This window comes from Bos indicus, chromosome 17 (assembly GCF_029378745.1).
Source record: "Bos indicus isolate NIAB-ARS_2022 breed Sahiwal x Tharparkar chromosome 17, NIAB-ARS_B.indTharparkar_mat_pri_1.0, whole genome shotgun sequence".
NCBI lineage: Eukaryota > Metazoa > Chordata > Mammalia > Artiodactyla > Bovidae > Bos > Bos indicus.
In genome coordinates, this window is record NC_091776.1 from 63,969,337 (window position 1) to 63,982,602 (window position 13,266).

Here is a 13,266-nt window from a genome sequence, read left to right on the forward strand (position 1 = left end):
CGTCTCCTTGCCTGCAGCTGAGCAGCAGGCAGGTTGACATCCGCGATCATTTCCGTGCAGGGATGTTCCACCTGCAGGCGGGGATTCAGCTCCAAGAAGTGGAAGCTGCCATCCTGGCTGTAAAGGTACTCGACAGTCCCCGCGCTCACGTAGCCCACCGTCTTGGCCAGGCGCACGGCACACTGCAGACAAGATGGGGAAGGAGGGGGTGCCGGTGGTTTTCTCCGGGGGGAAAACATCCTGGTTCCCTGACCGAATGCAGGCTGAGGACCTGCAGTGTGTAAATGACCTTAGGGCCTCAGAGATCATAGCCCAGTAAACCTGCGTGAGGCTGAATTCATCTCCTCCCTCCACCCCCTGCCCCTTCATCTCTTCCTGGACACCCACTCCACTTTGGCAACTTGGGCATTGAGAGCTCTTGCTGGCGCTGAGCTGAGATGCCTCCCCCACCCAAGCTCCCCAGAGCCCACCTGCTCCATGAACTCGAACACGGCTGGCGTGGCAATGGTGGCCGGCGCCTCCTCTATGATCTTCTGGTGCCTCCGCTGGATGGAACAGTCGCGCCCGAACAGGGACACTGCGTTCCCATACTGGTCGGCGAGGATCTGGACCTCCAGGTGCCGGGCGCGCTGGGCCAGCTTCATGAGGAAGACTGGGGAGCCAGGGGTCTCGCTCTGCACCTGGGTGGGGGACGGCAGGGTGGCAGGTTCTTCCCTGGGGAAGCAGGGCTGGAGCAGGAAGCTCTCCAAGGAGAGTGCGCAATAATGTCAGGGACGCCCATGGTCCTGTCAATCTTTTAGTTTTACCTCTTCTCAAAGATATAACATTCTCAAAATCAAAGATGATCAAAAATACATAATGTAGAAGGCGGAGTAAAAATAAGGATTCACGTGGAGTTATTTGTAAGACAATTAAAAAAAAAAGCAGATTGCAGTAACACATGGGAGGATCCTACTTCTGTGAAAAATAATAAAACAGAATTATGGAGACTTCCCTGTGGTCCAGGGGTTAAGGATCTGCCTGCCCATGCAGGCAGGGGACGCAGGTTCGATCCCTGGTCTGGGACGATCCCACACGCCTCGGGACAACTAAGCCTGGGCACCACAACCACCGACCCGCGTACTCTAGAGCCTGTGCTCCGCGACAAGGAAAGCCACTGCGGTGAGGATGCTCGCCGCAGCTAGAGAAAGCCAGCGCGCAGCAACCAAGACTCGGCACCGTCAGAAATAGACAAAGTAACTAAAAAGCAAACAAAAAAATCTAGAACTATATGAAGGTCTATGCAAAAGTATATACTACAGGAAAAGTACTGGAAAGAAACCCAGTGGCTAACAGGAGTTATGCTGGTTTTTTTTTTCTTTTCCAGATTCTTTTCCCTTATAGGTTATTACATAATACTGAGTATAGTTCCCTGGGCTACACAGTAGATGCTTGTTGGTTATCTATGTTAAATGCAGTAGTGTGCATATTTTATTCCCAGTCTCCTAATGTATTCCTTCCCCCATCCCCCAGGCAAAATGGTTTAAAAGTAGAAAACCAGCTACAAATAAGTAAATACATGATTTGCTCCAACGATAAAACTGATCATCTACAAACATTAAAAATACTGAAACCGCTTAACTGTACAAAATATTCCATCTCTCGATAGACAAATAGTCACAGATAGATATTCTCACAAACAAGTATCTGAAATCCTTTACAGACACGCTGGTTCATAGAACCAAACATCTAAGGAAACAGTGTACAGATCAACCCAAGCCTTGGACTTTTTCAAGTAAAGATGCATACATTCGCTTTGCAACACAACACAGCGATACTTCAGCTCCCCCAGGTGTCCTCTTGGTTGTGACACAATAAGATTAGTGGAAAGAATCTGGTGGCCACCGACCGAAGAAGCACAATTCCCAAAGACACGGGGAAAAACACGCGGCGCGAGGAGCTCACTTGTCTGAACAGGATGGGGAAGTCCTCAGCAGTCTCCGCCTTCCGGATTCCTTTCCCTCCACCGCCTTCAGAAGCTTTGATCATCAAGGGAAAACCAATTTTTTCTGCTGCCTGAGGGCAATGGACAAACAGACTTCTTTAGAGGTTTAGACAGTTTCTGCTGCTACCAGGCTTATGAGAAGGTTCTGGCTCCTGGCCCCACCACACCCCTCCAAGGATCTGCATTTACCTCCAAGCCTTCATCTACATCTTTCACGCAACCATTGTTGTAGACGGACTCTGGGATGCTGATCCTTTGCCCCTCCTGTAGACTGTGTTCCGCCCACTCCACCGTCAGACCTGCAGGGTCACAGAGGAAACAGAATCCTCCCCAAAACAGCCTGGACACGACACGGAAATACAGTGCCTCTTCCCAGCACAGCGGCTCTAGACCTGGCCTCTGGGCCAACAGAATTCAGACACAGTCCTTCAGTTTCCCACCATGCATTTTCATTTCCTTAAGGACCAACTCGACCCCGAATGGGAAACCAAGCTTAAGACAATTCAGGCTGAGTCTACCAAGAACAGCCATGTTGATCTGAATTTTTTTTAAAAAAAACCGACTCTATCTTATGGAGTCATTTGTAATGTCAATCACTACTTTCTAAAATCCTATGAAGATTTCAAAAACAAACAACAACAAACAAAACAAAACAAACTTTTCACTCCAAATTTAAAATTCAATCTTTATAGGAAAAAATCAAATTGTTTAGAAACTCTTGAAATGTTTTCTGTTTTTTAACTTATTCTAAGAATTCCACTTTTAGGAATTTACCCTAAAGAAATTATTAAAATGTACATAGAGAGTTAGCTACAGGATTATCAAGGGTTTAAATATTTTCATATTTAGAAAAAAATTAATTGGAAACAACCAAAAGTATAACTACAGAGGACTGTTAGTAAATTAAGGTACATCTGTATAATATAATCCTATGCAGGCACCTGAAGTGTTGTGAAGTGTATTTATTGACATAGACAGACTAGTGAGAAAAAAAACACATCACAAACTATTAACTATAAGAGCTCTGGCTTTTAAACGGATGTGCCTAGAAAAAAGGCTGGAATAAAAAAACAAATGATCAAAACCAGGTCATTGGATCATAAACAATTTCTATTTCTTTTTCTTACACTTTTCCTATTTTCTAAGATGTCTACAAAGATATCATGCCACTTTCTTGATAATTTAAATTTTTAAATGAAAGAATTAAAGAAGCATACTCCTGTCACCCCTTGTGCTCTCAAGATGGGGCCCAGGCGTCCTCCCCAAGTGAAGTTCAGGGCCCCTTACCACTTCCGTTCCAGGGCAGCGTTGGGATCTGCAGAGTCTGGGCCACGATGGTGGAGGAGATCTTGTCTCCTAGTGCCCACATGGCCTCGCTCGGAGGGCCTGAGGGGTGGGGCAAGAGGGAAGGCAGACTCAGGCCCTCAAAACTGGGGGCTGATTAGGTACACAAAAGAAAAGTCCCCAGGTCCCAGCTTTAAAGGACTGAACATCAAGATGGGGAAGAAAAAAGATCTATTAGTCTGCTACTTCGTCAGTCAACTTTCAATACATGTGGACTGTAAACATGATTTATAGCTTAAGCTAAGTGGCCTATACAAAGTTCACCAGCAAAAAACTAGACCAAGGGGAGCAAGCCAGCACCTCAAAACACTAGACCATGGGTTAGCAAACTTTTTCTATAATGAGCCATAGGCAGTACATAAATGAGCCATAGGCAATACATAAATGAATGGGCAGGGCCGTGTTTCAATAAAACTTTATTTACAAAAGCAGGCAGCAGGCTGGATTTGGCCTGTAGGCTGTAGTTGGCTGGCACCAGGGCTGGACCATCAACTTCCAGAACTAAAAATGAGAGATAATGAGAGTCCCATGTGACAGCCAATGAGAGGCCATGGAAAAGAACACATCAGTGAGCACAGGTCACCAGGCAGACCCTCAGGTGAATATCAGGTACTGACTTAGCACCAAGCTGCTGTATATACAAGTCTGTGTTGTGGGCCCAGAGGTTAAGGAGCAGCAACAGGGATTTACTGAGAATGGTAGATGATTCCAATTTACACACAAGGATGACAGACAACCTAACTGAGTAAAGTTTACAAATTATACATCTGAATTATGAAACAAACAGATGCCATGAACAATAAGTATCATTTTACCTAATAAGTAGCAGAGATGAGGGGTTCTGGTCTGAGGGGGTGAGGGCATTCCAAAGGCCTAAGAACAGCCCAAGCAAAGGTGTAGCCTAAAGATTTCCAACCTGAGTTAGAAATCTGAACATGGCTGGTATCTCAGTACCAACAGGAACACCAGCAGAAGGTTCTGCTTGCCCCAGCATCATTCTGCTGTGGTAACCATGGTAACAGCTATTTCCCTAGGCTGGCCAACCTCTCCATGTGACCTCCCACTGCTGGACTCAGTTGCTCCTGACCATGAACGTGTGATGTGGGAACATCAAACAGGCCCCCTCCTTCCAGGGCTGTATTAGCGAGAATTCCATCAAGACCCCCATTCCCACATATCTGATGGAGGCACACTCTACCTAGGAAAGCAATCTCGTGCTTGCGCAGGAGCTCCGGAAGTTTGGGGTTTTCAGAAGCATGGCCCCAACCAGCCCACACCGCCTGCAAACACACAGAGACATGAATAGAGGTCTTTCTTCAAGAATCCGCCCCCCATCACACCCCAAAAGCTCCTTGCTGGGTCCTACCAGCCCTGGCTTTCAGAGTCTCCTAGGACCAGCTCCTCCATCCCTTCCGAACTGTGGAACCGGGTTGCTCCAGAGTTGAGGGCATCGTCCCCGTCACAGGCAGACGGGGGCACCCCGTGTGACTCACCTGCACCGGGATCCTCTTGGCAATGTCTACAATCAGCTCCACGTTGGCGTAATTGTTGTTGTTGGGCCCTCCTGGGACAGGGACATACTGATCTGCCATCTTGATATACTCTGGGATTAAATGAGAGGAGATCAGAAGGACTGACAGACCCAAGTTGAGGACAGGACCCAGCGACGCACGGCCACTGAAAGGATAACCATGACGACTCTAGGATCACAGTGGAGGAACGTATATGATAGTTGGAAGAAAGAACTGAGTTTGACTTTAATTGTGTGAAAATACATGTGTGTCTGGTCATGGCCTGGAAGGCAACAAAAAAGAAGGAAGCAAGCTATCAATATAGTTGGATTAGAAGTGGGTTTTAAAACATCATATATATTTTTAATTTTTGGCAGTGCCATGTGGCTTGTGGGATCTCAGTTCCCTGACCAGGGATTGAACGCATGCCAGCGCAGTGAAAGACTGGAATCCTAATCACTAGGCCACCAGGAACTCCCTAAAAATTCTTGGGTATCTTAATAGTGTTTTGCCACTAAACAATACAATGTTTGCTTTTAATCATGGTTAAAAAAAAAAGCCACTTAACAAAATTTACCATCGTAATCACTTTTTAAGTACATAGCTCAAATACTGTCAAGTATATTCACACTGTTGTGAAACGGATCTCCAGAACTTTCTCATCTCATGCAACTCAAACTCGATACCCATGAAGCGACCCCTCCCCATCCCGCTGCCCAGCGCCCCTGGCACCCACCCTTCTGCCTTCTGTCTCTATGAATCTGACTGCTCAGGACCTCATGTAAGTGGAAACATCCAGTATTTGTCTTTCTGTGACTGGCTTATTTCACTGAGCGTAATGCCCTCAAGGTTCACCTGTATTATGTGCCTAGTCACTCAGTTGTGTCCAACTCTTTGCAACCCGATGGCCATGGACTGCAGCCCACCAGGCTCCTCTGTCTGTGGGATTCTCCAGGCAAGAATACTTGGAGTGGGTTGCTGCGCCCTCCTCCAGGGGATCTTCCCCATCCAGGGAGCAAACCCAGGTCTCCCTCATTGCAGGTGGGTTTTTTACCATTTCAGCTACCATGGAAGCCCCACCTGTGTTATAACATGATGATTTCCTTCCTTTTCATTGCTGAATACAATACAATGCTTTGATTTTAATATACTCATGCTCTTCAAACACAGAAATCCTACTTCTAAGAACATGTTCTAAAAAAACATTCATCAATGAAGCCAAAGACATGTAAAAGGGTGTTTGCGGGGCAGTGTGTTTTTATTTTTTGCCTGTGGAACTTCCCTGGCCAGGGACTGAACCCAGGCCCCCACACTGGAAGCACAGTCTTAACCACTGGACCACTGGGGAAGTCCGTCCTCACAGGGCAGTGTTTTGAACTGTGCAAAGTAGATTCAATCAAAAGTCAGGAGTTAGTACATCTGTACTATGACATTCTCTAAGACCCTGAGAAGGAACTGTCAAATGTTATGTGCAGACTTGGAAAAAGAACTCGAGAGCAGTGCTTCCTTCTGGCCCACTGGCCTCTGATGCTGACCCAACGCAGTGTGTTGGTGATGGGAGAAGTTCCAGAGATTACAAATCAAGGCGTCAGGCCATGACCCACTCCTTACTGAATTTTATTTTCATGTTGGAGAAGATAAACAAGAAAACAAGCAGGGTAACCACAGGCTGTGGGCAGTGCCAGGGCTCTGACAGGGATGGCCAGGAGAGCTATAACATTCAAATTGTGCGTGGGGGAGTGGAGGCCTGCTGTGCAAAGAGCTTCCGGAAAGCACTGTCAGCAAACGGTCCAGAACTTTCCAAGCCTCTGCAACAGAAAAGAGCGAGGCCAACACTGATGAGGCCAGTGGGACAGGGACCCAGGGATAGAGGCTGAGAGGCAGGAGATGGGAGTTTGGGAGGCCAGCAGGGGCCAAGTCATGTGAGGCCTTAACTAGCCTTGGTGAGGTTCTCAAATTTTAGCCTAAGTGTGAGGAGTGACCCCACAGCATCAGGCTGTGGACTCAGCCCACAGTTCCAATCCCCAGGTCCCTGGGCAACTGAGTCACACCTTTGTGCCTCAATTATCTCATCTGTAAAATGGGGCTAATGAGCAAACCTGTCCTCACTGTAGTAAATAAAACGGAGACTCCATCAGTGCAGAGCAGAGCCCAGGACCTTCACTATGGGGAGGTTCGGGGGTGAGGGAGCTGGTGCTGGACATGGGGTGGGGGGCAGGGCATGCTGATGGAAACTGAGTTGTGTTTTAAAAGATCTGTTTGACTACTGTGTGCAGAATCTATAATGGGACACAATTGTTCAGGGGAAAAATCAAACTGCTGCTGCTGCTGCTGCTAAGTCACTTCAGTCATCTCCAACTCTACAACCCCATAGACGGCAGCCCACCAGGCTCCCCCGTCCCTGGGATTCGCCAGGCAAGAACACTGGAGTGGGTTGCCATTTCCTTCTCCAATCCATGAAAGTGAAAAGTGAAAGTGAAGTCGCTCAGTCATGTCCAACTCCTAGCGACCCCATGGACTATAGAAAAATCAAACTGCCCAATAGTTATTAACAGAATGATCTATGCTGATAGACACGGAGCGATAAATAAGTAGAAAAATGAAGGAATGATTGAAAAAACAGCACATACCCATGCAAGAAAAAAGCATCTGGAGGGAAAGATGCCAAGCTACTGTAACATGGACGCTCCTCAAAGGTGAGATTTCCGCTTTGCATGTTAACTATTTGCAATTTTATAAGGCTTATGGGTCACTCTTGTTAGCAGCAGACATTTTAATTAAATAGAGAAGATTGGGAAATAAATATGGAATTGGGAGAGGTACCCTGCAATGCTTTCTGGGGTACAGGATGGACTTGGCCCAGGCTGAGTGGAGGAGGTGAGGATGGGGCGTGGCAGAGAGGGAGGGAGTCGGGGCTGGAGTACCTGCGTTGGCCTTGAGGTCCTCTGGCGTTACCATGACTACGAACCGGATGGCCCGCTCATTTCGGAACATCTCATAGGCCCACCTGCGGATGGAGCGCATGCATTTCACGGCGGCAATACCGTTGTTCGCGATGAGCACCTGGACAGAGGAAAAGGGCAGGGGGCCTGTGCTGGAGGCTATGTGCTACCCCAGGGTTCCTCTCATCTCTGAGAGCCTCCGAGGGTACCTCCTGCTCCTGCAAGTGCTCACCAACGGGTGGGCCTTTCTCTGCAGCCTGAGGCAGGTTGGCCTGTTCCACCCCACCCCGAGTGCCGGGACCCCACCTGTACCTTCTCGATGACCAGATGCCCCCCAAAGCGTGTGACGAACTCAGCAGGGGAAGCCACGGTGAAGTCTCTGTGCAGGTCCACTTTCTTCTGTTCTCGGCCCCTTCTTGCCAGGTGGAGCCCCGACATGCTGGGCCTGCAAGGGAACAGGACAGACCTGTGAGCAAGCAGGTTGGGGACACGCAGGCCCCTAGGAAATTCATTTCCACAGAGAAGCCAAACTCCATCAGACTCCTGCAGCTTTGCTGTCCCTCTCTGCGGACCCTGAAATACTTTACGAGGAGACTTCAAGAGGTTAGATCACAAAAGAAGCAGAAGAGACCCCGTGATCTGTCCTAAGCTGTATTTTCAGGTTTTTCATCTTCAATTCACTCTTTATATAAATTCTCACAATTTAGGAACTCAAATAATACCAAAAAAAAACAAGTTTAAGATCAGAGAAGTACACATTCTAATACTTTATATTTGTGAAGCAGTTTGTACCTTTCGTGTGCTTTTCTGTACTTGTATATCAAGCTTAAAAAAAAAAAACCAAGAACAATAAAGAAATGTGTAACAACAAAATAGAAGGTCCTTGTCCCATTGCCCCTCTAGAACCCCACTCCAGAGGAAATCACGTTTGACTCAGGCATTTACACATCTCTGTGCTTCTGAATGATGTGTGTTCGTTATCTTATGAGTCATCCATTAAGACATCATCCATCTATGAGCTTGTTATCTTGGCAGACATGGAATTACTGCTCTTAAGCAGCCACCCCATCCCCTTTCCCCAACCTCGTAATACAGGTTTCCTGCGATTTGGTAAATTTATGGTGTTTTATGGGTCTGGGATCATTATTCACAGGTGAGGGTTTGTGGCATATCAGATGTCCCTTTCTTTTTGCTTTTTTTTCCCTGGATTAATGACTTTTTTTTTTAGCTTGGTTTTCCTTGCATCTTCATCTCACTCCTCAGCCTCCTAGGACACGTAATGGCACCCCACTCCAGCACTCTTGCCTGGAAAATCCCATGGACGGAGGAGCCTCATGGGCTGCCGTCTATGGGGTCGCACAGAGTCGGACATGACCGAAGCGACTTAGCAGCAGCAGGACACGTAAGACAATCAGTTCCACTGCTTTCTCACTGGCCACATCCCTCCTGAAAGCCCCAACACCGCTTTCATCTGGACAGAGTCCACTAAACCCCTGTACAACCATCAGCTGGGACTTCCCTTTACTGACATCCTTCGGCTTCCCTGTGCCTTTCCTGGGGTTTTACCCCCGAATTCAGGGCACCACGTGGCTCCCTCTCTTTTGATAGACCCCTCGTCTTGCCAGGACATATCCTACAGTAGTTTCGTCCAGTTAAAAAGATGACAAACGGCAGGACACACGACAGTGATGCCCCAACATGCCTGTCTTGGTCCCGGCTGTATAGGCTTCTTTTGTTGCTCTCACCCCAGAGGCCTTCTTTGGTTCTCTTAGATCCCTTTGCTTTTTTGTCCTCCATGTCTTGCTCTTCTTTGATCTACTCTCTTGGTTCAATGGAAGACATCCTTCAGTAGCTTTCTAAGAAAATGTGTTCGGGGGAGCACATGCTTTGTGGCCTTGCGTGTTCTAAAAGTGTCTTCCTTCTGCCCTCACACCGGACTCAGTCATTTAGCTGTGCATGGAATCCTAGGAGGGAAAGCCTTCTCCTTAAGAATTTTGGAAGCCTCCAGCCATTGTTGTTGTGGCTTTCAAGAATGCTAGAACCAGAGCTATGCTGATCCTTGGTCCCTTTGTAGGTGACCTGTTTTTTCCTATCCAGAAGCTTATAGCTTCTTCTCTTTTCGCCAGTATCCTATAAATTTAGGGAACAATTTTAGGAATATGCTGAGGTATGTGTCTACTTCCATCAGTAACACTGGGAAGCTGTCAGGTTCCTTCACTCTAGAAACTGAAATCTGGAGATTTATCTGCAAATTGTCCATCACTTTCCTGACAAAGGTTCGAGTAGTCAAAGCTACTGGTTTTTCCAGTAGTCATGAACAGATGTGAGAGTTGGACTATAAAGAATGCTGAGCACTGAAGAATTGATGCTTTCGAACTATGGTGCTGGAGAAGACTCTCGAGAGTGAGTCCCTTGGACAGCAAGGAGATCAAACCAGTCAGTCCTAAAGGATATCAACCCTGAATATTCATTGGAAGGGCTGATGATGAAGCTGAAGCTCCAATACTTTGACCACCTGATGTGAAGAGCCAACTCATTGGAAAAGACCCTGAACCTGGGAAAAATTTGAGGACAGGAAGAGAAGGGGACAACAGAGGATAAGATGGTTGGATGGCATCACCCACTCAATGGACATGAGTTAGAGCAAACTCTGGGAGATAGTGAAGGACAGGGAGGCCTGGCATGCTGCAGTCAATGGGGTCGAAAAGAGCTGCACATAACTCAGTGACTGAACAACAACAAAATCTCCTTAGTGACTTAACTGCCTCTTTTTTCTTCACTTTCTCCTATTATCTGGATGTTGAAATTCCTGAATTGGCCCACAAGTTTATATATTTTTCCCTCTCTTATTACTCTTTTCTTATTCCTTCTGGGCTATTCCCTCAGCCTTAGCTCCTAACTGTTCTAATAGCATGCTTTTAATGTCCAAGAGCATGGTTTGGGGCTGCAAATGTCCCCTTTCCTATGCACCCTGTTCCTATGTGTGCGGCACCCTCCCTGCCCCTGATGAGGGTATTTACCATAGCTTTTCCAAGTTCTCTTCTCCTGATGTGGTTTCTGTATCTCCCATGTTTCCTGTGTCCCTTTTGGTTGGGTGTTTGTGGTTTGCCTTCCATCTTCGAAACTGTACTTGAATGTATGATAAGCCTTGGTTGCTCTCTCAGGACCAAGAGCAGGAACCAGAGAGTTGATGAAAAGTACTGGGCATGTGGTGAAGTCACTGAACCCTAAGCTCAATGCAGAGTGATTGGGTGGGAGGGCTGTGTGTTGGGGAATTCCAAGTATTTTTCAAGTCATCCTTGCTGGCTGGTCCAGTTCCTCCAGCAAGGACAAGTCTGTGGGGCTTCTGTTGTTCAGTCACCAAGTCGTGTCCTACTCTTTGTGACCCCACGAACTGCAGCAAACCAGGCTTCCCTGTCCTTCACTATCTCCCAGAGTTTGCTCAAACTCATGTCCATTGAGTCAGCAATGCCATACAACCATCTCATCCTCTGTAGTCCCCTTCTCCTCTTGCCCTTGATCTTTCCCAGCATTGGGGTCTTTTCTAATGAATCAGCTGTTTGCATCAGGTGGCCAAAGTATTGGAGCTTCAGCATCAGCCTTTGCAATGAATATTGAGGGTTGATTTCCTTTAGGATTGACTGGTTGGATCTCCTTGCAGTCTAAGGGACTCTCAAGAATCTTCTCCAGCACCACAGTTCGAAAGCATCAATTCTTTGGTGCTCAGCCTTCTGCCTGGAATTAAAGGTTGGCCAGGTGCTGGGACAGGTCTGGAGGACAGGACAGCTTTCAGGATTCAGCAGTGACACAGCACCCATCCTCCGGTGTGGGAAGCAGGCCCCACATGCTCCACCACGCTCATCAGTGTCCAGTCCAAAGACCCTCTACTCCCCACCCTCCAGAGACCAAACCACCTGTGTGCAACCGGGGTGGGAGTGGGCAGCCCCCAGCCACCTGGGCAGATGAGAGACCTGTGGTTCTGTCACCTTGTCCTCCTCACGTTGGGGTCCCCAGACGCAGAAGCACACGATGCTGCTGATCCCGGTGCCTTCGGGACACAGGCTCTCAGCTTCTCTCTCTGCTCCTTATGGCTCAGACCTCTTGGTTCCGTTAACCAGAGACTGCTTGTTCATCTGCTTTCCAGTTTCCAAAATGTCACTGCTAACTCCTGCTTCTGTTCTGCTGGGGCCTGATGGGTTTCCAGCTCTTTAAGAAAAAGCTTGGAATTCCCTGGTGGTCCAGTGGTGAAGAATCCACCTGCTAGCGGCTGGGACGCAGGGTTGATCCCTGGTCCAGAAGGATCCCACATGCCGCGGAGCAACTAAGCTTGGGACACAACTACTAAACCTGTGCTCTAGAGCCTAGGAGTCGAAACTACTGAGCCCACGTCCTGCAACTGCCGAGGCCCCAGCACCCTAGAGTCGGCGCTCCCCAACGAGAAAAGCCACTGCAGCGAAAATCTTGCTCACCACAACTAGAGAGCAGCCTCCACTGACCGCAACTCAGAAAGCACGCACGCAGCAATGAAGGCACAGTGCAGCCAAACGAAACAAACAAAACTTAAAAGAAAAAGCTCCTGTCATTTGGTGAGGTTTAAATAGGTGCGGAATCAGGCGTTCTGTCCACTCTCTCTCATCCCACCAATGGGCTATTCAAGCAGGGAGACAGCCACCTGCCAGGGATTAAGTTAGAGGTTTGCCACCGAGGGATGTGTCCAATAACTGTGTCACCAGGAATCTTGGGAGGGCAGGGCTGAGTGGGTCTGAGGGGCCAAAAAGTTTTGGTGAAGAACTGACAGGTCCCAAGGAACACTGCCAGCAGGCCACTGGCAACAGCAAAGTTGTAGGCCAATAAGCCGCTGGGGGAAAGAGATCCCATTTTACAGATAGGCAAACTGAGGCCCAGCCAGGCAATCACCCAGCAAGTAAACAGGATTGGGGCTCTTGCCATCACATCAGGAAATGCTGGGTGTGGGCACTTCCTGCTACACAAAGTCTTTGCATCCAGGATAGTTCCCCATGGGGAAAGCCTTCTAGAAACCTGCAGTCTGTCCCCCCTCACCCTCTCCAGGCTCTGCCTATCAGAAATGAAAAAACTGACTTCCAGGCCAGGGAGCAAAACCAGAAATGAATGACAGAAACCCATCGTGAGGGCATGAGGCTACACCAGAAGAGGACTTGTATTTTTCAGTGAAGACTTTCTTAGTTCAACTGGGCTTCTGCACGCTGCCTGAAAGAACAAACAAATGGACAAGGGATTTCCGGCCCTTGAGCTGGCGGCCTTCCTGCCTCCCATAAACTGCAACCAGCTTCTCTTCTAAAACCTCCTGGGACTGAAGTGCTAAAATGAAATGGGACTTGGAAAAGGACTCTGGAGGTCAATATCATCTTGCAAATGTGGACAGGGCTTTCATCAGAATTACATCCCGTGAACCAGCAAGCAGTTCAGCGTGTTTTGTTTCACTGAACAACAGCCTGTTTTTATT

The 13,266-nt window shown here is 47.9% G+C and overlaps 1 protein-coding gene across 5 annotated transcripts in view; it reads right to left on the minus strand.

Annotated features, from left to right (window-relative positions):
• ACACB (acetyl-CoA carboxylase beta) overlaps positions 1–13,266 on the minus strand; it is a 115,422-nt gene that overhangs the window by 64,055 nt on the left and 38,101 nt on the right. For all 5 annotated transcript variants that reach the window (XM_019977294.2, XM_019977292.2, XM_019977293.2 and 2 more), the window contains 9 exons: positions 8,094–8,226; positions 7,764–7,902; positions 4,822–4,931; positions 4,527–4,608; positions 3,272–3,370; positions 2,174–2,283; positions 1,945–2,055; positions 471–680; positions 12–182 (listed from right to left, as the gene is read on the minus strand). In XM_019977294.2, coding sequence (XP_019832853.2) covers positions 12–182; positions 471–680; positions 1,945–2,055; positions 2,174–2,283; positions 3,272–3,370; positions 4,527–4,608; positions 4,822–4,931; positions 7,764–7,902; positions 8,094–8,226 — 1,165 coding nt within the window. The remainder of the gene's footprint in view (positions 1–11; positions 183–470; positions 681–1,944; positions 2,056–2,173; positions 2,284–3,271; positions 3,371–4,526; positions 4,609–4,821; positions 4,932–7,763; positions 7,903–8,093; positions 8,227–13,266) is intronic.